This window comes from Haliotis rubra, unplaced genomic scaffold (genome assembly GCF_003918875.1).
Source record: "Haliotis rubra isolate DU_JTF1 unplaced genomic scaffold, ASM391887v1 Scf20, whole genome shotgun sequence".
Taxonomy (NCBI): domain Eukaryota; kingdom Metazoa; phylum Mollusca; class Gastropoda; order Lepetellida; family Haliotidae; genus Haliotis; species Haliotis rubra.
In genome coordinates, this window is record NW_025766003.1 from 1555493 (window position 1) to 1582642 (window position 27150).

A 27150-nucleotide genomic window follows, 5' to 3' on the forward strand; every position below is an offset into this window, starting at 1 on the left:
GAAAACAATGAAAGTTTTATTACATTGTTTGATAAGATGACAGTGGTGAGTGATAATATGGTTGAGTAATAATTAAAAAACAAATCTTCTCCAGAATCTTGTTAACATTCAAGCATATGAAAGTTTATTTCTGTGTGCTAAAACGTGCATAACGTGCATGTCATGGAAAAGTCTGCAACATGTAGGAAACAGGTGTATATTCTGAAAGAATGGAACATGATTGCAATGAAACACTGGAAGTAACTCTGTATGTACAAGGCTCGGATTCACACTGTCAGTGACCTTCATTTGTCATTTTTCACATGGATGAAATGATTTCTGGAAAACGAATAATATTTTCTTGCAGTATTGTTGAGAGTTCCTCAATAAGCTTGAACCATATATCTCAAGTTGAACGTACTTCTGTTATAAAGGTATTCATTAGAAACAAGGTGATAATTTCAGTATTCAGTTTTATAATTGTTTGTCTGTTGACCTCCAAGATCAATTATTCCATTGGGGGATTTTCCAGTGGTGTCCATTGCATATTTCTAAGAAACAGAGAGCATGCTAAAATTAAGTTGAGTGTTTGTCAGATCATTACCTCAGATGAGCACTGGTGATTGACTCTAATTTTTGTAGTGATTCACAAAACTATCGTAGTCCATGCCTTCGTTGAGAGTAATTGTAATGAACTGGGGTTGGAGATTCTTCAGAGTTTAAGTATCAGCTGGTCAACTCAACTGGTCAAAGCCATTGGCCAGGTCCTGATAAATGATAGCTGAATGATTTGTTCAATACTAACAAGGTCATATAAAGGTCATGACAACAGGCAACTGATGTGCAACTGAAATCCAGATAGGCGTACTCCAGAACGCAGTGAAGATTCATTTTGACCTGGAAAAATGCACACTAAAATGCAAAGTTGTAGATGCTAAGGATAAAAGAAGCTATTATTCCATCATGTTTTTGAATTTGTTGGAAGACAAGGGTACAGAATTTGTGGGTACATCACATCACCATTAGAAGTAGATTATTGGAAGGCTGCCCTAACATCATTGGTTCGAACACATTGCAATAATGTGTGTTTCAATCATGCACCAGCACATTTTCACTTCTTCATTTCATAATGAATTTTGAAAATACTCCCTTCTTTATGAATTGTCAGTCAAAGTTTTCAAACCACAATTACAACTTCTAATTGAAAGGCTTACTTGACATCTGCATCACCAGAAGCTAAAATTTATGGCAAATGTTTTTGTTATCATCATGTACAAATGTCATAGTTACCACCTTGTGTCTTTTGCTTTTAGCTGCCACATTGTCTTTGGTAGTACCATTTTGTCTTGGCCAATGATAAACATTGGATTTAGATTCGACTGCTCTAAATGGAGCATTTGAAACCTCAACAACACTGCACTCCTCCAAGCTCAGTTTGGTGCCATCAAGTTTACAGGTATTTGTATCTATTTAAAATTGTCAGACTGTCGGTACTTTAGTTGATGTTCTCAACCATATAGATTTATGTCTGAAACACAGTCAGAGTAATGGTAAAATGATCACTCTCATTTAATGTAACATTTTTTGTTTACATCTTCTGAATAATTTTTTGGGTTGTCATCAGATTGAAATAAAAAAACATTCATTTGACGTAAGTAGATGAATTGTGAATATTATTAACATCTGTGTGATAATACAATCAAATAAGTGTCTGACATTCCTTCAGTTGCAAAAATCAGCAAATATAAAGAAAGTGCTTGGGAGCTTAAATATCTTTTGAAATATGAAGGTTCAACAATAAAGTAAAATGTGCATGCTAACATATGTAATATTTGCTCAGATTACTACTGTTGTTGCTTAATAACAACACTAAATATCAGGTTAGTATACTAAAAGAGGAATATCAGCCTAATATGTTGCAAAATGAAACATTTTATGTTGACAGGGATAGCTATTTAGAATGTACAAACATTATCTTTTATGTTTCATGAAGAATAATCATTTTTCTTGGTTATTTTATTACCCGTTTTGTAATAAATGCTGCATTATGTTCATCTTCGAGTGCTTAACTTTTCAAAATGTAATCACATACCAACTCGTCCGATTTTGGATGATTAAATACTATGCAAAAAGGTGATTATATTTTCATCCAAACCATACTGTCAGAGTTTACTATTATTTAATACCAAGTACCACAGATATTCCTAATTGACTCAATTTCGATTGCCATATGTGAGTATGGATCTGAAATATACATTGTGGAAATGACAAGTTTTAAGGACATGCATGACATACTTACCTTTTGTGTGAACACCTAGTGTAATCACTGGTTTATAGTGGTATGTTCATGTAATTTTCAGTTATTTTCCTTCATTCTAAATGGACTCTGTTTCTGAGGACAAGACTGTGTTAATTGTTTTGCACAGAACTGTTGATGAAGGGTACACCAGAGCCTTGTTTCACAAAGCATTCATAGAGATTTTAGAGAGTATGTCAAGGAGTTACAGTAGTCCATCATTTTGTCCCAGAAATATAGTTATCCCGTGTAGAAATATACATCTACAAAGATATAATCCAAACTGGGAACAGAGCCATGCTCGACAAAATCTGAGGCAGTTTAGACTTACCAAATTTTTCTTGACAGTGTAGAATTATGTCTTTCAGTGGCATTTAGAAGTTGTACATTGATGTCCAAGATATTTTTATGGATTAAACTTCTTTTTAATTTCTCTCACGACATTTCCAGACCATTCCAGGTCCCTTCATCAGGTGAACTGGCAGTTAGGACTATGACGTCGTCACTATGAATTAAGTGTAGAATAAGTCATTATCGACATACTGTTTTCATTATGATTGTGATGTTGTTCCCAGCAGTACATCTATAAAACATGTAGACAGAGATGCCAACCCATACGATTTCATCGTATTCGTTACGAAAAAACAACACAAAATACGCAACTACGATAGCAGTAAAATGTACAATTTAAAAAAATTACATTAAATTACATTATCAAATAGCATATGTACCATATACAATAAATTTCAACCACATTTTATGCAGTATCGAGCTATATGTGGATACTTACTACTGATTTAAGGAAGTACAATGTTAATTACAAGTTCTTAGAATATCTAGATATTAAACATGAAAATTCTTTGGAATCTTGGCCACAAAATACTAATTTTTGCATCAGTTTTTGGCCAAAATACTAACTGGGCTAAATTAGGGTTGGCATCTCTGTGTAGACCATGCTGACACTAACGTATGTTGTAGTCCTTAGCATGTTTAGCATGTTGTGAAAATAGTGACAGAAATGTTGGTGATACTGCTATTGTTATGTTTCATCATAATAGTTATTCTACAACCAAAACATAAAAGAAGCATTGCTTACACTATCCTTAATCCTGTTAGTGGTCAATTAACTTTGAATGGTGGGTTTTCCATTAATGAATTTATTCATGCTAATGAAGATTTCTCAACAAGGTTCATTGATATTTGGAGAGCATGCAAATGTTTGACTGTGTCATCCTATTTTCCACATTGAATGTCACAATCTTTGTCCGCATCCTGTGGAAAATGATTTCCCACAAACACTGAAGTCAGCAAGTTCATAATCCACAAAAGTGGTCTTCAGATTGCCTCTTTAATTACATTTCACATTCCTTCTTTAACAAGACAGAACCTGCAGCCTCCTCACCAGCTATGTTACACTGGCCAGGATGTCCTCACACTCTGGAAAATGTGCTTGCTTTTATAAAAAAAGACAAACAAATGACACACTATATTCCTTTGAGCAAACAGTAATGAAAATGGATCTTCACTTGCCACCTTGAAATCATTTGTTAGTATGGGGTGGTGTGTCGGTCCATTTCAATCCGGGGACTTTGTTGCAGGTTTGTCTTCTTGGTTGGTGGAGCTAAGGAATAGCCATTTGTATGATCGACACGACCAAATCCATTCTGATGCCCAACCATTCGTCCAAGTTCTTTTCTGAAGTTGTCATTAAGCCAACCGTAAAGGAAGGGGTTTATGCATGAGGAACTCATGGCAAATATTTTCAGTAACAGGTCAATGAGTTTAAAATACTTCCCACGAACAACACTATGATGGAACTCTGCTGTCAGGCTGAATATATTCCATGGAAGCCAGCACAGAGTGAATGTTAAAACCACAGCAATTAATATCTTGGTTGTTCTTTGGTTTCGTCTGGTTTCATTCTTTTTTGATCGGCCTGTTCTTTAACACTGCACAAATATGAGTATAGAAGAAGGTCGTTAACATGAGTGGAATGCAGAACTGCAGCACAAACACTGTAACAGCATATGCCCGTTTACTTTTGTACGAAGGCCAGTTTTCGACACAGTACACTTGATACAGTTTAAACAAGGGCTCATCAATGATCTCCACACGAGTGTACACCATGAGAGGTATGGCCAAACCTGTTGTTACACAACCAATAAGAACAACAACACCCAGCGCAAACACATTGGTCATCCTCTGTCTGAAGGGAAACACAATGAGGATGTACCGGTCAACAGCTATGCTTAGAATGGACAGAGAGGAGACAAAAATAGGCACTCCAAAAGTGGGCATGGTAATGTGACATAGAATAGAACCAAATGTCCATGTGTCTGTCAGCTGGTAGTGAAGCTGAAAGGGAAGGTTAAACACACACAGAGCAATGTCCGCCACAGCCAGGTTGGCAATGAAGATGTTGGTCACTGTATGCAGCTGCTTGTATTTTGCTATCACTATCACCACCACCAGGTTGCCCAAGAACCCGAACACGATGACAACTACATAGAGGATGATGACCACCACTTGCCATCGCTTGTCCTTCAGGATGTCCCAGTCAGTCTGCTTGATGTCTTGGGAGAAGTTGGAGTACAGCTCAAACTGCTGCGCAATCTCCTCTGAGGACATGTTCTCAAAGTCCATATTTAACAGAATATCTTCCATATCCATCTTGAATTTAAATGCAACACACAGGAGTAACCATGGGTTCTGTAGTATATATATATTTATGTTTCAAAATATTGGCTGTTATTGTTTCATCCTCATTTCCCTTTTAACCTTGATCTCTTTTTGGTGTCATTTCATTGGTGATAATTGAATAAAAGTTTCATTATTCACATCACATTTAAGACGTAATCATTTTCAAGCAGCTAAGCTTTTTTCCATGTAGAATCTTGATGGAAATGAAGTTTTTAATGACAAGTTTACAAGAGAGCAATAACGTCTCAAGTTGATTACAACCCTTTAACACAATGTTGGATGCTGTATGGTGGTAAGATTGAATCAACACTTAATGCTTCTTGAAAAATCCTCCTAGAATGTCAATTAGATGAGGTCAACTTGTGGCATCACACAAAAGCTGTGACGAAGAACATAAGAGTTCCATAACATGTCCTGAAGAGCACTTCATTCAAGACCTGTATATGCACAGTTTGGGACTGAAGAACCTCATCACCTTCGTTTGGTGTTACCAAAGTGAATTCAACAGTCCATTACCTTGAGACAATTTCAATTAGTGCAATGTATGTAGGGTTGCACTTAATGTATTGTTGGGTCTGCAGCACTGTTTAATTTAGTGCTTAAACCCTTCTTCTGGTAAAATAACTTCAATTTTTATAGTTGAGATCTCAAACTTTCTGTGTGATAAACTTGCTGGATTTCACAATATTGACTTGCCACACTTGTGTTACACTCAGCTTCAGTGGATAACCGGCTTCAAGATGAAGTGCAGTGGTGGGAAATGAGTGAATGTGGACAAACCTCTAAAACACATCAAACATTATTGGTGTGGTGGAATCCTCTGGCAGCAGATAAACCTCTCATCCTCTCACTCTCCCTTTGACTTGTGCCAATTTTCATATTTTCCCACGAGGACTTTTTAAGCTGGTTCGTTCTTTCTCAGTTCTCAACACACTTTGAGTATGATTTTTTTACACTGTTTATTCAAAAATGTCTCTAAAGTTTTCAGCCGTTGATTCAAATCTCCAGAGAAATGAAACTTTCTTAATTCTTTTGCAGCAAAAAATTCGGTACACACACATTTGAGACTGTAAGAATTGTCTAATATTGTTTCAGTCCACGGAATTGGCGCCAGATAGCTAAAAATATTGCCAATCAAGACACCCTAGCATGTGCTGGATTCCTGTAATTGAGATCACATTGTTTGAGTCTCTTCTCTGGAGGAATGCTGGCCGAGAACCCCGTGGCTTTCTCCAAGGTCAAGGTCACAGAGTTAATGGTGGCTGTGTATTGTGAATTAACTTGAATAACCTGGTCATGTTCACCTTTTCAAAGCTCTTATGATAACTGCTGATGAAACATTTCCCTCATATGTTGTCTCCCAGTATCCCAGCAACCAGAGAGATGGTGGCTTCATGGTTGCAGAAGCATTCTGCAGGACTTGTAATCATTCTGTCAACATAAAAATATGGAATTAACATTTAAGTGTTAGAAGTGAATTGAAGAATTACTTTGAAATATACATCAAAAGTGGGACAAAAGTGTTTTGTTTTCAAAGCACAATTTTATGTCTTTCTGTTTTGGGCCCTTTGTTTACATTTAGATGTCTGGAAAAAGGAAATTTTGTTCAATATATGTTCAAGATCCTCAGGTCTTCAATTCATAATGGTTTTCTTCTTTCCTTATTGTGACACATTGATGTAATTTTGTGTCTCTTTCTAGATCTTTTCAGGAGATAATGTCTAATGGTTTCAGTGTTTTGTCTTTATGAAGAATTTTTGTCTAAAAATATCAATCTTCATGATGTGAGGTGTGTGAAGAATTGATTTGGTTTTTTAAAAGTGACAGTTGGTTTTAATTGTCACATCAAGATGACAAACCGTCATGTCTTAAATCCTGTCCAAGGCAGCATCAGGCCAAACTCACTCAGTCAGTGATCCTCTTATTCATTTGTACCCTCGATCTCACTCAAACGTGATAATTCTCCAGTTGGTACTTTTTTCCTGTGTTTTATAAGCTGAGATAAGTTTAACTATATTATTCTGTTTAGGAATATGAACTAAAGATTTAAAAGGTCCAAGAAAGAAAGATGCAGATTGCCTACATATAAAGTAGTGTTGTTGTAGTTTCTTGCTGTTACTGATCATGTCAGTGTATCATCATCAACACGTGAAATTAATTTGTGCATGATCTTGAACACTTGCTGTGAATGGATGTGTGATTGTCAACACATGTAGCAAATATAGAATAAATTTAATGGATAACAACTTCTTCTATATTATACATCTCAACTTCTAAAATGCCACTTAACTTGTAGCAAATGCTTGCATTCTCAACACTCACAGTGAATGCTTGTACAATCAACACTTTCAGTGAATGCTTGTATCATCAACACTTCAGTGAATGTTTGTACGATCAACGCTTTCAGTAAATGCTTGTACAATCAACACTTTCAGTGAATGCTTGTACGATCAACGCTTTCAGTGAATGCTTGTACGATCAACGCTTTCAGTGAACGCTTGTACGATCAACGCTTTCAGTGAACGCTTGTACGATCAACGCTTTCAGTGAACGCTTGTACGATCAACGCTTTCAGTGAACGCTTGCTAATGCGATCAACGCTTTCAGTGAACGCTTGTACGATCAACGCTTTCAGTGAACGCTTGTACGATCAACGCTTTCAGTGAACGCTTGTACGATCAACGCTTTCAGTGAACGCTTGTACGATCAACTCTTTCAGTGAACGCTTGTACGATCAACACTTTCAGTGAACGCTTGTACGATCAACACTTTCAGTGAACGCTTGTACGATCAACTCTTTCAGTGAATGCTTGTACGATCAACTCTTTCAGTGAACGCTTGTACGATCTACTCTTTCAGTGAATGCTTGTACGATCAACACTTTCAGTGAATGCTTGTATCATCAACACTTTAGGTGAATTCCCCCGTATGATCCTCAACACTTTAGTGAATGCTTGTATGGTCAACAGCTTTGACATTTAAAATGCTCCACTAATGCTTCTAATTTGATGGTTTCATGACAGCCTTCTAACATTAGCAGAAACATTAAGCTGAGATTAAAAACCATTGATGGAAAAGAAAGTTTGAAATGTAACACTGACTGACCTGTTACTGGCAAACCTAGTTTCCTGTTCAGTTAGATTTGTTTCCATATTGCTGAATAATCATGTTTCTTCTAAGTACTGTTATGGAGCAAGTCCCTTGAACACAATGACTACTCTGTGAAGGATGGGAACCTGGTCATCTATTAGGTCAACAGTTCACACGATGAGCGATTTCACTGCTTGGACTGGGCAAACAGTCATTAACAGGAAGAGAGATCCACATCAATATCCTATCAGAAGTCAGTGTTACATCAAACAAATCTTTATCATATAGATTTTTGCAAAGGGCATATTTGAATTCAACATTTATTTTACAATAATTGAAGTCAAGATCAATTCCATATTACATGAGCATGTAAATGTGTTTTAGCAATATCACAGCTACATCATGGCAACTGAGATAACAGACTCACAATCAAATAAACCACTGATTGATAGGATGGGCAACAATTGTGTGGGTAGGATCATACACAGTCAGCCAAGTGGTACATGTGACAATATATCAGTATCTTATGTCAAACTTTAGGTGGTGGTGACATGTTCTGATCTGGCTAGCTATTCTCGAAACATTTTGTAGCCCTACGGACTTCTTAAGCCCATTTTTAACACATTGGCTATGATCATAGTTAAGAATCCTTAGGGCTACGAACATTTCAAGAATAAGGGCCCTGGACTCCTACAGGTCCAAACATATGATAAGGTGGTTCAACATAACATCTCTAAATTGAATGATGATTTTGATTTAATGATCAAGTTAGGATACCAGGAATATGTCCATGAACAAAGACTAACGCACATCAAAGATACATCATGTTGGTGTTGTACAGTATTTGCAAGTTTTCTTTTTAATTGTGTCATGGTGAAAGTCATCTATAACTGGTTGAATATTTGACAATAAAGGTAGCATGGACTCCAGGGCACCACATTTCACTGTGCAGAGCTTAAAGCATGCCAGATGATTGGTTTAAATCTTGCTAACCCTGAATATGTTTCTTGCGGGCTTTGCCAAAGCCGTAAACATTTAAAGAAGTTGGTATCCCGAAAAGTTTCACATTTATTTCTGTTATACATTAAGAGCGTTTGAGTGATTGCTTTATGTACACTTTATCTGAACCCGATTCTTTTTATGATAGATAACCCCGAAAAATCCGTTGGTGACTACTATTTGACTGTGTTGTTATAGATGTATGTCAACAGACCGGACAAAAACATCAGTACATTCATATCTCAATATACACCAGGTGCTGCATAGACCTCAGTTCTTCACACAAGGTTGTTTGTGATTATTATTCTCAACAATGTCTGAGTAAAAGCATGAAGTACACATACAGTAAACTACAGTTATGACAATGCATTTCTAGAAATGTTCGTTATGTGCATTTCTACTAATGTATACAGCACATCGCCAGAAATACCGTTCATTATAAGTATGATCGTTACAGACAGTTTACTGAACAATAGGGATGGTGACATGAAGTAAACAATCATTACCGCATTTATTATTCATACATCCTGACAAAGGATGGACTAAAATACATCAATACCTTCCATTATTTGTTTTCTCCTTTTGCCAGGGCGATCATGAAGAGTCTCATTCATGTCCTTGCTTAATGCATGATTTATGGAGACCAAAGCATATTTGTACAGCTCCTTAGTTCTCACTAATTGTGATGAGAATAGGATCAGAACTGTTGTCCCATCAGGGTTGCTATTTATTGAAGTCTATCATAGAAACAATGAAGTCATGTCTTCAAATTAATTCAATGTAACATTCTTTCTCCTGTGTTTCCTATATAAAATCACTTGCAACAATGGGGTTTGATTACAAGAATAACATGGCCATTTTTCATGTGATTACCAGAAATATGCCACCATTATCAAGAATTCTTTATTAGTAATGGAATATTTTACTTTAATGGGATCAAACATAAATTTCCTTTTAACTTCATTGTTAAGGTTGCAATAGGCTGTAAAATTGTTGCTGCATTTTCTTAAAAGGTATTGAGTCACTAATATATTATGTACACATGCAATTAAACAAATAGGCTTTTTTTCATGACTATTACACTGGAAAATTGGCAAATTAACAGAAACTTTCATGACCAAATTGTCGTTCATTAGGATGTGAAAGTAGCTCTCACAGCTGATCACCTTGTGACAATATAATTGTGCTCTTTAAGTTGAAGTAGAAATGCCAATAGGTCACACCTTTCTAATTTGTTTCCCTCTTGGTGAACTTCATGCAAATTGAGAACAACAAGTTGCAGTATTTCTTTCATTTGCTGCAGAGTTGCTTAGGAAATAATTACCCCTTTTAGCAATATTTTCTTTTTCTGACATTATAAAGACAAATCCAATGATCCTTCAATATTCTTTGAAATATTTTAGGTAGAGAATCAGTGTTTCCATTCAATCTGATTGCCTTGTAAAGATATATAGCTATAGGACAAAATTATCAACAAAAACAGATTTTTTTAGTCGCTTTTTTGAATATTCAGTCAAGTGATGCATCAATGAATTAGAAAGGAATTGTTGTTCGTTAAGAATGATGAAATGTACACTCAACATTGACTTTTTGCAAATGGAAGTGCAAAAGCGAAATAGAATTTTCCGCAATTGTCAGAGAAATCAATTTCTGCAGATGCCAATGGTGTCAATGTAGAAATTCTCACAGCTTGTCACAGCAGTGGGTAGCGATTCAAAGGAATCTAGCCATTAAGTAAATGATCTGAAGGTATGCATGTCTTCGTCAACAGAGTCGCAATTTTCTGTTCGAGGAAGCAAAACAAGTCCTTTTACATATAACGGAAACAGAATTGTTCACCTACCTAATCGTCAGGCTTAAGTAATCCTTATCTTTTTTTAAGTGCAGGCAAGCAAGTCAGACGAAGTCCTGTTGCCTATCAATTTGTTTTGCTAGTGACTGAGATGAGATTGGTCAGTCTGAATCAATACATGCTGGTCACTGCATTGTCTGGCGTCGTCCATGGTCACTCCTTCCACATGTCCACTCTTCTAGACAGGCATGTTCTGTCTTAATCACTGGTGCTAGGGCAGTTCTCAATTACTGGACATGTAAGGCCAGTGCTGCATCGCATGGCTCCTGATCTTATTAGATAGGCAGCCATTGCTTCTCAATGAGATTTCATATGGCTGTGTCTTCATTTACAAGTCGCAAATAGAGAGAATGGATAATAAATTGGCTTTTTATTCAGAGCTTTTATTTGAGATGTTGTGGGAAAAATGAACAAGTTAATCATTATATTGACTGGCTTAAAGTATTGTCATCATTGGAAAGATGCTTGTTTTACCACTTTATGATGGGGTTTATCTCTAATGTTCACAGAGGCTTGAAAAGAACATATATTTTGCAGTGTGCCTTTAAGTTGTATAATGGGTTGAAAATGTTTATAAAAACAACTACAGCTCAACTCAGTGCTTAAAGTAAATAAATTAATAGTTTGTCTGCTATAGTGATATGTGATGATATGGTATTGTAAAAAATTAATTCATAGCTTGATTGCCAAGTATTACATTAGTAGTATAATATATGTACCGGTATGTACTTGTAATCGTATATGCACCATAGATTTTGAAAAGTGCCCCCTACAGTGATGACTTTGGAATGGAATTTCCATACTCATTTTCTTAAATTGCTATCTGCTTAAAATACTGTCTTGTAACAGAAGTTTGAGTTAATTTAGTATGACACCACTTTGAACAGTATTGCTGTTGTATCATGTATATGGCAGCTTGATGTTGGAGGAAAGCTCACAGTTAGGTTTTGGGAATTGCACTGTGGAGTGGTGCTTATCAAATTAGTAATAAAAGCAGGGAGAACCTGAAGATTTGAACTGGGGATTGATTGTAGGCTCCTTGCAAGCAAGGGACTCAACTCTGCACAGCAAATTGTGACACCTAAAGCTCTATGTCTGGATAAAGAGATTAACAATCGGAAATATTAGTTGGAAGAAATGTTGACGAAATTCAATGTGAAAATTGTCACATCAATAATATCTAACATATTCTCCTGTGAAAGTTTCAGTTTGCGCACACAATAGTTAAAGTTACTTCAAGTTACCGCTTCTGAATTTTGTTTATGATGCTGTTTTTGTTAATAACCCACCAGTGATGTTAAACATGTTGATTTTTTTCAGGACTTCTTTTTCATCTTTGCTCCAGGGTACTTCTCAATAACCAATCATGTTCATCTAAAATCAGTTAGTATTTAGTTAATGATTATCAATCTCCATGATATATATCTATAGCGCCCTATAACACTGCAACCAGTGACTTCTGACCTCTGGTGACAAGCCACAATATCACTTTAAGATTGGGTCAGCAATGGTAAAGGAAGGTCATGACAAGTTCTGAAAGTTACTGACTGCAACCATTTCTGGAATAAACATACATCATGCTACAGCATTTGGAAAGTCATTTCAGTAGGATGTTCCAAGAGCAGCCACCACTGGTATTGACATTTCAGAATGTTCGACTCATTTCATGAAATAAATCAGGCAAGCTATTTTCATTTGGTTTGAGATAATAGTGTTGATCACTAAATATGTTATAGAAATATGTATGGAAGTTTCACCTCTGACACTTTCAGCAAGTGATAAGGATGACTTACAGTTAAAGCGTTGGTGGGTACTTATGATGACTTCCATTAATATGACAAATAATGCAGAAACAGGCCAAGCATTTCTGTGCTGTCTGATCTACATAGGCCCCATTAACACATTTCAGAATCCATGCAAGATTCTGAATCCTTGCAATGTAAAGGGTAATGTTCCTGAAGGAAGATGAACAACTCAGATTTGTGTATGAAGAAGCCAGTCACCCCAAAAATATCATTTGTTGCATTTAAGACAGATATGCTTCAGTTACTTCATGATGTTTGAAGAAAGTTTTACAGGACTTCAGTTTCAATATTCCATTGATTTTAATTGCATTACATAATTTGGTTGTACATGTATCTGGAAAGGATCATTGATATTGGTTAAATATTTTGATTAGGATTTTCATTGTTGTATCCACACAATGAAGAGCTTTATGCATTTGAATACAGGATTGTTTCTCACTTCTTGATTCTGCTATCAGCCATTGTTTTGTGTTGAGAAGCGCTTCTTGTCTTTGAGTCGTGGAGAATAATTTCTTCCTCCTTTCCTCGAATATGTTTACTTTGTTTAAAGAAAATCAATTTCTGTTTGAAGAATAGGTTTTTGTGTACATCCTGATCCAAATAAAGCAGATACCTGACGCAGGACGGAACTGGAACTCTCTTATGTGTGGAGTTTTTGTCAGTGTTGAAAAGCCATGTATAATCTTACAGAGGTCTGCTTTTGGAAGAAACACTCAAAACACTGAATATGTTTTTCAAAGCTGTGGGAGCTATTTGAATTGATATAGGTGTGATGTTTCTTAAGAATATGTGTCTAGCTTTGCTGACTTGGTCCGTTTATCAGTGCAGGAGTCTTTAGATATGAAATAATTTTTTGTTCCACTTTGTCGAAAACAATCCAATACTAGTTATGTTTTTGTCAACTGCCCATGTCTTCCAACTCAACATATGTGCTCTCAACTTATTCTTTATTTGTTTGAATTTATATTTTTCATGTACAAAACTCCACGCGTGATTATAACATACCCTTCAGCAGAAATATTGTGGAAGGAGTTGGCGTTGTAATTAGCTTTGCTTGACCTTCATCCTTCAACATGTCAACACTTTGATGAAGATGATATAATCCTCTACTTGAGGCTAATGTGACATGGCGGTAACAGCAGCAGCAGCAGGTCTAACATGATCAGAGAGGAGTTCTGCAGACTGAAAGGCACTGCCACCTTCTGTGTGTGAAGCTGTTCCTAGTATAACACTTGCAGCCTGTCCTCATGGTTTGTTTCACATATCTTGTCAGATTAGGTATTAGTTACTGATCACTGGTTTATATGTGGTGGGCATGTTGTGTCTGTTTGTTTTGGATTGTTGGAAATGGGATTACAATATGTATGTTAAAGGCAGACCCATGTAATATGTTATTTTATTGAGGACAATATGTATAAAACTAGGGTGATCTAAGGTTAACTTCATAAATTATTTATGTCTTACTTCTTACCCGGTTACATCCCAGCTGAACCAGACAATCCAGTGATTGATTCCATGATGAATGAACCATTCTGTTAGAGTGAAATGAAACATAGCCAAGTCTCATATTGACTGACCACCTGCCAATAAGTTGCTGCTTTTGATGTCATTGGTTGCTGGGGACCAGTTCTAACACAGAATTACCATTACATACAACAGATTTTGATAAGCATGTACATATATGGCATAAAACATTTAATGTCCAGGTATGGACAACATAATTAGTACCATGCAGTTTAATGACATATTCTTTAGTCAGTTTGCAAGACAGTTGGGCAAGAAAACTCTTGAAATAAGGAAAAGAATGCAATTAATCTTGACAATATTTTGGGGCCAACTCTTTTACAATTTGGTAGAAAGAAGAAAGATATTTATAATTTTTGTCCATCAGAAATACGGAATAATTAATTTAAAAATCAATCAGTTATTGTTCTTTGATGTGTTTGATTTTTATTCATCAGTAGCCGAGTACTAATCTAAAAGTTGAATAGTTTGTAATATATTTCAAACCACCTGTATTGAAAAATAAGCCAGCATTTTTTTAGCCAACTGTTTACAAATAGTATGCAAGAACAAACTGTGTTTGTGTACATCCAATGCAGTATGATGGTGCACTGTTCTGTGATGTGTTACCAGTGCTGACATTTCTCTTTTCCCTCCAGGGGCAATGTGGTAGATCTGGTGGTTAAATTGTTCGCTTGTCACACCGAAGACCTGGGTTCGATTCCCCACATGGGTACAATGTGTGAAGCTCAGTTCTGGTGTCCTCCGTTGTGATATTGCTGGAATAACGCTAAAAGCGGAGTAAAACCAAACTCACTCACTCACTCTCTTCCCTGCACTAAGGTCACTGAGTTAGCAATGAGGTTGAAATTAATTAATTCATGTCTACAACTATTAACACCAAAATTTGTCTTTGTGTTTAGGCATGCCTATACAGAATCTGCAGGAAGACATAGTAATGCAAGCAATACTCCGACTTTAATCCTAATGATAATTTGTCAGAAAAGAGGATAAAAGTGTTCCATTCTGAAAACAGTTTGTTATTGGCAGAGCTCTGGGTTCTTCTAAAGGGCACCGTCTGATGTTATTGTAATTACCTTCAAAACTGAAAATATTTTAATTCAAAACTGCAAGAAACGAAAGCAAGCAGCACTATCGCAAAGTCATGTCTGGTGCTGGGAATACATGCTACATGGACATCGTAGGTGATAAACATCACAGTTCTGCTCAGGTGGACTTACTGTGATGATGCCAACCAGCTTCTAATTTTGATCTGGAGCCACTGATTAGCGTGCTTTGCCTCGTAATGGAGCACCTAGCTTTCTTGGACACCAACAGCAGGAACCTTCATGTTCACAAATTAAGGCACTTAAGAGCAATAATTGCAATATTGATTGGTCCATGGGGAACATGTCACCACCCCATGTGGCTAGGGCAAATCTCCTGGGTCAAGATGCTACCCATTTACTGTCAGACATAAAAAAATCCAAGGTCATTGTCATGTCACTTATGCAGGGAAAATAGGTTTAGTAGTACCGGTTCTCCCTACCATTTGATGGCATCCCAGCTGAGAACAACTAGGTCAATATGTTGTCTGTGGAATCCAACTTTAATGCTTATTCCAGATACCAAAATCTGAAGCATGAAGCTGGCACAATTGTATATTTCTGAATTATTGTACAAAGTAGTGTTTAACTAACAACTTTATAAGAAATGTGTAACTGAGAAATCATGAGAATCTGTTGATTCGATCATTCCAAAACTAGAGTTAACCGTCCCTATCAGAGTAAGATGACTCTTCTTCCCGAATGAACTGATTCATTTACTTTGTCTGATTTTTACCATATTATATATGATTTGTTATATCTTTTTAACTTTTCATCATGGCTTACGATTGCATCAGCTTTACTTACTTAAATGCATGTTCAGAATGGCCAGTGCATTTGGGACTCAGATTCAACTGCACACTGAATAACAAGATATCACCAAGTTGTTTAAGCTCGTCAATGTAAAATACATGTACCAAAATTGTACTGGACAATTCCTTTTAGAGATTTTTAAGAAATTCCCAACTCTACTTTCTTGCATCTTTTCATCACATTCTAGCTTGGTTCCGTAACTACTAATGGTTGTTTTGGGCCTTGTCTCAAGCTCCAGATGTTATGCTAAGAACTCATTCCATTGTGAAAGAATCCTATCAGATTCTGATCAAATCAAACAGTTATCAAGAATTCCACAAATGCAGGCGGATTTGTTTACAGAACGGAAGTCAAAAACAAACAACATCAGTATCAGTATTCAGAGATAAAATCAAATGAATAATTAACCCGAACTAGATGTGGGTTGGGGGATTGGACATTGATCAAGGAGCTTCTGTAGAATTGTTCCAGAAACCTGCAATCGTCTTTAAGCTGGATGAGATTCATGTCTTCTGTAAGTGTTTTGTTATAAATAACCGAAAAACAGGTATAGTTTAATTTGTATTTGGCTTTGGATAGTGGATATGATCTGTCTCTACATTTGTATTAATTTTTTGCAAAAAGACATTTTGATTTGCTTGAAATAAAAGGTGATTTCTTGGATCTAAAATGTCCTTAACTCAAGCCAGGGGGATTTGATATTTAAATATGATAAATATTTATCAGAAGAAATTAATAAAAGGACACATTCAATGGAATATGTTTTGTAGAAATGCTATGCATTGAAAGAAATTGGATTTACAACAGTGGGTTTTGCAAGTGAAATTAGAAATACTTGAATTGTCTGGAAATTGATGAGATTGCTCTATTAATTCCATTCAGTATTGTAGCACCATGCCCTGTTTTAGTATTTCACTAACGGTCACTCACCAGGGGCGGTGGGGTAGCATTGTGGTTAAAATGTTCGCTTGTCATGCCCATGACTCGGGTTCGATTTCCTACATGAGCACAATGTCTGAAGCCCATTTCTGGTGTCCTCCACCGTGATATTGCTGGAATGTTGCTAAAAACGGCGTAAAACTAAACTGACTCAATTGGGCTCTCTCTCTCTCTCTTTCTCTCTCCCTCTCTCTCCCCCCTCTCTCTCTCTCCTCCCTTCCCTCCCCCCTCTCTCCCTCTCCCCTTTCTCTCTCTCTCTCTCGTCTCCTCTCATCACCACATTTCATCTCACTACCCCATGTTGCAACCACTTCCATCACCGCATTGTACCACCTTGCAACAGATTACAACCACATCATTACATCACCCATTGAAATACCACAACCACCATTCAAGCCTGCTATATCTTTTTTGAGCTCGATCAGAACAAAGACTCCAGCCCCACAAAAGGTGGAATTAAAAATATTTTCATCTCAACCCATTTTTTTGTTTAACTTGTCACTTACAACATTACACCTGATTTATTCAAACATAATGTTGATGATGAATCTTTTCTTTGACAAAACAGGAGCAAATAAAAGCGGAACTAGATGAAAAAATGTAATTTGGGCAAGAATAACTGGTGCACATAACTACTTCGGAGTTGTATTTGTCGCCATGAAATAGAATGAAATAAGATTTGTTTGGAAAGATTTAGTTCTCATCCCTCAGTGAAATCCGTAAATGGAGCACTTAAAGCATGAGATGAGTAGGATATTTGTGTTTTGTGTGGATGTGAGTTTGGCAATGGGAGCCCCAGCTGGTTCATGATTACAAATGGATGAAGCTGAAAGAGTCATGCTATCTACGAGACACCCTTCCTCTCTGCTGATTATCTTTACTGGTTGAAAATTGCAATTTCGCTGGATGTCAGTTTAATTTACCTTCTGGCATTTTTATGCAGTCCTATTTAATCTGTGATAAAGGATTAATTATGTCCATGTATGGTTAGTTGATTGAGCAGTGGACTTGATGCCCATGCAGCATGTACTGATATAGATCAAACATGGATATTTTGCTCATATCGACTGAATTTACAGTTTGCTTAGTGCGATTAAATTTGGTTGACTAAGTCCAGTGGATTTATTCACGAAAGAATGAGAGTTATTTTAAATCAGTGACATTTTGATGGAACAAAGAGAAGATGTGAGTCCTGGTTGGATTAAATGTGGCAGTTGGGCACTAAATGTGACATGATTCCATCACCATCCTGTCATAGGTCAGAACTGCCAGCCCATGGTAATACTGCTGGAACTTACACATACTCGCGATGTAGTTAGATTTGTATAATCAACTTTACGTTTAGCAGAGATTTCTTTTGGATGTGGAAAGGGTCGTTCCTGTTAAACACTTTGTGAAGTTTTTCAGCAGCATGTGTATGAAAATTAATGCGTGAGTGAGTATGGTTTTACGCTGCTTTTAGCAATATTCCAGCAATAATCACACCAGAAATGGGCTTCACACATTGTACCCATGTGGGGAATCGAACCTGGGTCTTCAGCATGACGAGTGAAGGAACTTAATGAAAGGCTATTTTAGGCGTTTCCTTTAGACAATAAAGATGTCTTTTCATAGATTGGTTGACTGCAGTATCTGTATTCAGAAATATTCTGCTCATATCCTTTTGTAATACTGTTTTCTTTACCACCAAACTGTGTGATAATCCAGCTACATGCCAGCAGCCTGTAAATAGTCCTGACCAGACGTAGGGGTGTGTGGTTTTGGGAGCAGTGATCCCTTCCAATGACATTCAAGTAACCAAGTCTGACCACCAGTACCATTAGGTACCAGTTCCAACCTTGACATTTCTATAAGGTGTTTAATGCATTGAAAGCCTTCATGAAAGCTGAAGTCTGGTGACGAGAAACATTTTTTTGGCTCAAGTTACTGTGAATATGAATGCCTTGACAACATGATTGTACTGATAGCTGAACATGTACAGACAGGCTATGTACAATACGTACATTATTTCTGGGTTACCTTCAAAACTCTGCCTTCATACTTTCTTTCACTTCTGCTGAACATCTCAAGTGGACAACAACTAAAAACAGACGTTTTTAATGACACGTGCAAGAAGCACAGAAATAGCTTGGAAGAATCTAAATATAGAACTAAAAATCTTGAAAAAGTATAGTAAAATGCCAGTACTCTTCAAAGCTTCCATGCTTCCAGTAAAAAGATCCTTCAAGAAAATAATATACCGGTTGGTAACATCCTGATCATTGTTTTTTGTGCATATATATGGACATTTTGTTTAACTTCAGGTTTATTCAAAGTGATCAATATAAATCTCATGATCTGTGGCCTGATCCTGATATCATGTTTCCTGTCCAATTTATCCACCTACCAGGCATGGTCTAACATCTTTTTCCGACCTATCTCCACGTGTGCCATGATATTGCTGGAACATTGGTAAAAGTGGCGTAATACCATACTCACTCACTCACTTATCTTTTCTACAGGGTGTATTCAGGCTCCAAGGGTCCTTCATGCAACTCGAACCAGGATTAATGTTCTGAAAATGCAGTTTATTTTTTCCATTTCCAAACTTTTTTTTCACAACTTCATTTTATGTTCCAACTGCTGTTATGATTTTCTATCCAGTCTGAAATCTTGTCAAGTATGAAGACCACTTTGATCTTTACAGTTTCTATATGCTCATCTTTGATGTAGATGATCTAGTTGTGGCATCTTCATTATCCAGTGCCAGTCATGACATGTAATAAATAGATGTCGGACACCATAGAGGAACCCATCACCAGACCTGATTTGAAGTGAAGCCTTTTTTTTAGCAGTTTGTGACCTGACTCAAGCCTTTAACTTTTTTTAGATTTTTAGACCCATAAACATCTGTGTTAGAATTGATCTTCAGTTTGTTATAAGAGGCAACTAACAGGATTGTGTGGTCAGGCTCACTGACTTTGTTGACACATGTCATTGTATCCCAATTGTGTAGATCGATGCTCATGCTATTCATCACTGGATTGTAAGGTCCAGATTCAATTATTGACAGACCACCACTGTATAGCTGGAATATTGCTGAGAGCAACTTAAAACTAAACTAACTCACTCACTAACTAACTTTTAGACTTTTAGAACTTAATTCATAAACAGTTTGGGTTGCTGTGGTGAATGTTTGTATTTGATGTACTAATCATAGTCTAAATGTATTTCATATTGAATGTTCACACAGTGGTTCAAAGAGCCATCACAATTATACAGTGAAGGACAGATGCTGTTTTGTTGTGCTGTTAAAATGTTGTTACTATTTTTGTACATAATGCCTTCAGTCAGTGAAGGTGATCCCTCTCATTTACAATAGATATAAGCATCATTGTCTGACTAGTCATTTGTCCAGTCAACTGGGAAATGTGTTTAGAATATTAGAATGTGTTTACCTTCCTCAGAACAGTGGTTACCTCAGCTGGAACGGTTCCATATATCAATTTCTTTAATGGGAGGGAAATGAATCAATTAATAAGGTATCATATTCCCGGTGTCTTTCTTTCATGAGTTAAAATATGCAATAAGTACATGCTGAGTTGCTGCACAGTTTACTGAACACAGATAAACATCACACATCATTTAGGTGCTACTTGGAATATACGTTTGTACTGATGGGAATGTGCTCAAAGATTTACCTGTTTCCCTCATACGGCATGTTGGTAAAATTTGTCATTCTGAAATTGAAACTCATGGTACAGCAATGTATAAATATGTTACAATTTCGCTAAAGGGAAACATATTACACTCAAAACAGGCCACATAAACAGTCATATAGAAAAAGACAAAATATATGGTGTTAAGCAACTCTGAATTTGAAGGAGGTTTTTAGTTCACATTTCTTCAGGTGCTATGAATATATTAAGCAAGAGGTTAGGAATCAAATGATGACAGTGCAAGATGATTATCTGAGTCAGAAATCACACTTGGACTTAGTCCTACAAGTAAGTTGAATGGCAACTTAATACAAACCAGTTGTCAGGAATAACTGATGTAGTTATTTGGTTGCTTTTGGTAGAGGTCAGTCTTTGCCCCTCTTAGTCAGTGTATGGCCTAAAGCACTGTTATGAGGAGACTGTGTTGGGTGGGTGTAATACCGTAGGACATAGACCCTTGGAAACCCTTGACATAGCAAGTCAGAGCAGGTCAGCTCCTGCAAGTCAGTGGATGGCCTACAGCCCTGTTTAGGTGAGAGTGTGTGGGCTTGTTGTCATATTGTACGATGTAGACCCATGGAAACCCAGTACAGGTCAACACTAGTAAGTCAGTGAACCACACAGTTAATGCAAATATAACACAGATTATCTAGGAGATTGCATACTTGATGAAACATAAACATTTGTGGGAGCACTGCCAATATAATCTTGTCAAGAAGCCATTTGTAATTATCTTTTGACACACTGACCAGTGTCCATGATTCTTGCTCTTGGCCCTTGGAGGAGAGTGGTCAAATTCTCTATTGCTTCTGGCATGGGTAGGAGAATGGATGAACTGTAACACTTGTTTCTAGGGGGGATTAGTCTAAGATTCCTCTTGTAGTGCAAACTCCTCATTATCATGCTCTAGGCATCGCATTATAAGGCATAGATTTGGTGACCTCATCAAATACCATTATGGGTTTGTACCATTGTAAGTTGATATTAGCTTTGGGTGTGTTTGGAAATAGTGGTTTATGAAAGTGGTATTTGGCTTCCAGATATCATATCAGAGTTAAGTGTCTTGTTTCAGCTCCCAGCACAGCTGGATTTAGTTATTTGCAGATTGCTTAGAATACATTCATTCATATAAATAGTTAATTTAAGATTTTTTCTTCTTGACATTATGGACTATGTTTTACTGTAATAATGTACTGGAAAAACCCCCAGATTTATTAGTTATTAGATTGAAGCAGTGAAATAGGTTTTTGCTATTCAGTTGTAACTTAAGTTTCACGCGTTTAATAGACCTGCACAAGTCTCTTAAGTAATAATTAATAGTTTAAATGATAATTTCTAAATAAAATAGAATAACCTTCTCACAGAATTATCAAGACTTGCCTCCTTCAAGGATAGAATGACTATAAACATCCATTGGCTTAGCCTTCAGTACAGCCTTGGAGCAAGGGTAGGGTTTTACTTCCAATCAGGCTACACAGTTTGGCATGGTTAGAAGACGTGTCATCTGGTGGGCAGAATTTCCTGCATAGGTTCATGACTGGTGCAGGATTCACCTTGAAACTCCAATCCTCCCTGAAGATCTGACTTTAGATTTATTGTTTGTCAGCCGGAAGGATATATATTCAGTTACATGTTCTGTGTGCCAACTGTGGGATCAAGATTCACAGCTTCATGACCCTGCAGTTTTATGCTAAGAAATCGACTTCTAATGCTCATCACTAATTGACACTTTGTAGATCTTTGATGGAAAAATGATTGTGTCATGTAGACATAGTGCTGCAGCTGCACAATATGAAGAAGATGGATATTTATTTACATGGCTGCAGTGAATTACATCACAAATTAATGTACATTTAGAGTCCATGGACACTCATTCTAGATGTGAGGGGCTGACATTAAGAGTAATTTGGATATAAAGGTTGTCACATTTTGGATCCAGGGAACTGATTTTAAAAGCACATTTGTGTAAAGGTTCCCTCATTTTAGAAAAAGATTTTAGAGTACATTCGACTACTTGTTGAAAAGATTCAAATTGGTCCTTTGTATGATGAAGTCCCTGTATTCAAGGCTGAATTATGTACACTGTCACCTCCTGTTTACAAGCCAACACTCAAATAGACTTCATGACAATATGATAAAGTGCATGGACCTTTTGAAAATCAATCACCGCACCATCTTGCCCTGATCTATCTGGCCTTACTCATTTACTGCAATTAATCTGATCAGCAGCAAGAGGACTGGGGATTTCATGAGGCTTCCAGAACAAGTATGATGAAGTTGTCTTGTGGTGGATGGTTGATGGCTTTGTCTTGTCCTTATGACAACCAAGTCAGAGACATATTGAGGAGCCATTGCCAAGTTATTATGAGTTTGCCCAATGGAGATTACAATATATATTGCAGGTGACATGATGGCACAGGCCTTTATGTTGTGAAGAATTAGATCTTGCAGGTCATGGCAGCCTGCTTGAACAAAGAGGTCTTTGCATGAAGACTGTTTTAAGTCAATGTTAAAATGTAGGAATGAAGTTAGTTCTTAGCTGACTGGGTGCAAGGGGGCCTCAGATCATTTCTCTGATAGGACACCTCTCTGCTTAAAGATTTGAGAAAAACAAAGAAAGTCTAATCAGTCATTCAATATGTAGGATTTAAGCAAATTGTTCAGATCAGCATATCGTAGTATCCTTAGTTATCAGTGTTCAAAACTCTTTAAAATCTTACTTTCTCATAACTTAGGAATTATGTTGCAATGTTACATTCCGCAAAACAAAGTGATATTTTTAGATGATGTTAGTGGCATTTGTACAGTGATCACAGCTACTTAGGGAAGCTTAAATGTCATTAGTTTTTATTAGGCAGTTGAAATTTCAATCCTATATTTTTATGTTTTGAAGTTATTATTACATAGATGTTAATTTTGTTTGTTTTAATCATAAAATGTGATTAAAAACATTACTTTGTTGAGCAGGGTTTTGTTACCGACATTTATATATGTTTTATGTATTTTGTTTTTCAAAATGGTGAATAATGTCTAAGAAGCTTTACTGATATTGGATAGTAGTTTACTATTCCTGTAACTATTTGTCAAAAAGTCCAGGAAATTCAACAATTTCCATGAAGTCCATATGTAAAGTACTTTTTTAATCTTGACAGATCTTTGACCCCTTATGAAAAGATTTGCTTTCTCCACCAATTGATAAGCCTTCATTTGTTTAAAGCCCCAAATACTCTATAAACCCTGCACAAAGCTTTTTCTGCTGTTCATTGTCGTTTATTTCCCTACTTTGTAATTTTTCTCTGAAGCCACCAAGTCGTAGGTAATCTAGCTGACAACCATTTGTCCCATCTGTTGCGAAGGGGTTATCCATGTGTCCAGCTTCTGCTAAGCTGAAGCTCCACTGTCACTAGGCAAGTTGTATACAACTCAATCACAATCCTACTTCCAACTTATCTTCCAAAATGTCCTGGGTAATTCTATCACCTTCGCTGGTGAGACTGAAATATATTTTTCGCACTCCCGTAAACCGGGATTTGTCACACTCCATGGAGTGGTGTAATTACATTGGTGCTGAAATAGTCACATCCCAAGACTGATTAAATGGACGCTCAGTAATCAAATAAACTTACCCATCCATTGTTATTTTTAGTTAAATTGATATCCTGAATGTGTCAACGTGATGCTGGAGTGACTAGGGAGGGTTTTACAGCACTGTAACTCTTTAACAGCTGGAGTCACAGACTGTTGTCTTCACTCACTCCATCCATGTGTGCATCTGAACTCTTCACATCCTGTGATCCAGTACTTACTGTGCTACCTCAAAACTCCATCCATTGGGAACTCTAAATTCTGTGATCAGCAAAGGCAATACCCACTGTGCCAGATTATGAACCATCCCCAGTCACTGATATTGTTCATATTATTGTCTGACTAACTCAGTGACATCACTGTAGCACTTATGATGACATGCATCCTAATTTGAACCCTAACCTTCTGTGGGTAGCAAAGACTGGGGTTCGATTCCCCATATGGGTACAATCTTGCTAAAAGCTGCGAAAACTAAACTCACTCACCCCCTAACATTCTGTGGTATGCATCCTCAAAACTATTCTGAATCTCTTTCTAGCCCTTTGCATTCTTCATCTGCTGAGTACATTGTCATGTACCTTCCTAGACTAATGCTTATATATAATTTTGATTGTAACAAACAAACCCATTTTAAATTGAAAAGGAGCCCCAGGAAAACCAGAGAACCTGAGGAAATCTAGACTTGCTTCATTTAGGGCTTTAGCATTGCAGTGTGGGCTAGGCAGTAGGAAAAATACTGTGGTTCAGGGACTGTGATAGAGACTAGTTTCATTCCTGGTGTTAGGGGGGCGGTGGGGTAGCCTAGTGGTTAAGGCATTCGCTCGTCACACCGAAGACCCGGGTTCGATTCCCCACATGGGTACAATGTGTTAAGCCTATTTCTGGTGTCCCCTGCCGTGATATTGCTAAAAGCGTCGTAAAACCAAACACTCACTCACTCACTCACTCACTCACTCACTCACTCACTCACTCACTCACTCACTCACTCACTCACTCACTCACTCACTCACTCACTCACTCACTCACTCACTCACTCACTCACTCACTCACTCACTCACTCACTCACTCACTCACTCACTCACTCCTTGTGTTAGTTTCTGAACCTGATAAACATCATCATGTGTGATAGCCTGGGTTGTTGCTCTCTATAGCATGCACTGAGTTAATTGCTACAAATTATTTTCAGACCAGTGTGATATAGCTGGAATATTGCTGAGTGTGGTAACAAACAAACCTATATCTAGCGGATATCAGTGTGGTGTTGTGGTCTTAGTTGACAAGGTTTCACAAGATACTGAACATGTGTCGTCAGTATCAATCAATAATGTCACATATTGCCAAGATAGACAGATGTAAAATATGTTTCATTGTTTTCAGTATTGTATAAATATCATTTCAATGTCAGTTTTGAATATTGTCCCCTTACCATTGATGCCAATTTTGCAAGAACTCTTTCAGTCTATAGGTTATTTCGTGGTATTATGGCCGTTAACTTGCCATCTCGAGGTCATGACTTTTTTGTGATCATGGACACAAAAATAACAGTTGTCCCTTGCAATATTCATGCTGTCAATCAAGCTCATGTGACTGACAGCTATTGATTGCTCCCATGTGTGTTTGATTCCCTTGGAGGGCTTATTACCATCTGAAAGTAACCAGTGTCATTAACTCATCCATGAAAACACCACTGCAAGTACCCTTATTTCCGCCAACCACTTTTCTTCATCACTGATATAATGTTACTTACAACAAGCAGCTTAATGCTGGCATGCAGGATCCCTATATCCTTGCTGACAACCTGCTACTTTAAATGAGATTGTATTGTCCTGGTTGAAAAGGGAATCCAGCTTTATCCCTTTTATACAATTCCTTGATATTTGCACTGCCCATTTCTGTTTTATGTGGCTATGATGTTTGCATGTTTCTTTGTTGGTGAAAACAACAAGGATTTGTTGTCAGATTTGGATGTGTACATTAACAATGAAGCGATTAGGTTGTTATGAACACAGAGGTTAAGGTTGGTTACTATTAGATGTCAATATTCATTCAGTCAGATTAAAGAACATTGGCAGATCCAGAGGGGGGGGTTGCAAGGGTGCGCACAGCCACCCGATCCCACCCAACCCCCTCTCCCCCCTTTTTTTCCTGAAAGTTTATTAAATGACCATGGAAACTCTCGTGAAAACAGGCGAAAATGAACTGTGCAACCCCTTTTCTCAAAAAGCTGTATCCGCCCCCCTGAAATATTTCATGATTTCTGTAAAATATGTTACTCTTTAAGAGCATAACATATATTATGTTTGGGGTTACACTTTTTCAGTAAGGTATTAGTTCCAGCACTTTTGTTAAATTTATTTCAATCCAGGATTCGAACCCACTATTTCAGAGTCATTCACCTAATCGCCAAAACACAAGCAATCTAAATCCCTCAGCCAACACAGCTTCTCTGAAAATGTTATTATTATATTTGTTTTCCAACTTGAATATGAATATCAGACATACTGGTAACACGCTTAAAATATTCAGTAGCAGTTTTAGATCAGATACTCACCGACGACTGTGGTATTGGCAGCCCTTGGACATGGGTGTTAAGAGCTTCTGTATATTGTAGCATATGGTATCATTACTGCTCACGTCTTCTGATGTGGAGCTAGGAGCAATGAAATTACCATAATCGGGATGTATTGTATATATATTGACCCCTGGTTCAGCTGCTGCATGTTTACCAGTTTATAATTAACTGTATGCATGCTAGATTGTTTACATTTGACATTTCTCATTATTT

General features: G+C 37.1%; 2 protein-coding genes across 4 annotated transcripts in view; one reads left to right on the forward strand and one right to left on the reverse strand.

Annotated features, from left to right (window-relative positions):
• The window catches only part of LOC124275568 (cleavage and polyadenylation specificity factor subunit 2-like), a 188458-nt gene that overhangs the window by 43622 nt on the left and 117686 nt on the right, over positions 1 to 27150 (forward strand). The window lies entirely within an intron of this gene.
• On the reverse strand, positions 3149 to 27001 carry LOC124275569 (neuropeptide Y receptor type 6-like). Its single transcript, XM_046711153.1, is given in 3 exon segments — positions 3149 to 4203; positions 4205 to 6406; positions 26917 to 27001. Coding segments are annotated over 2 exon segments (1122 nt in total). The 5' UTR covers positions 4946 to 6406; positions 26917 to 27001; the 3' UTR covers positions 3149 to 3822.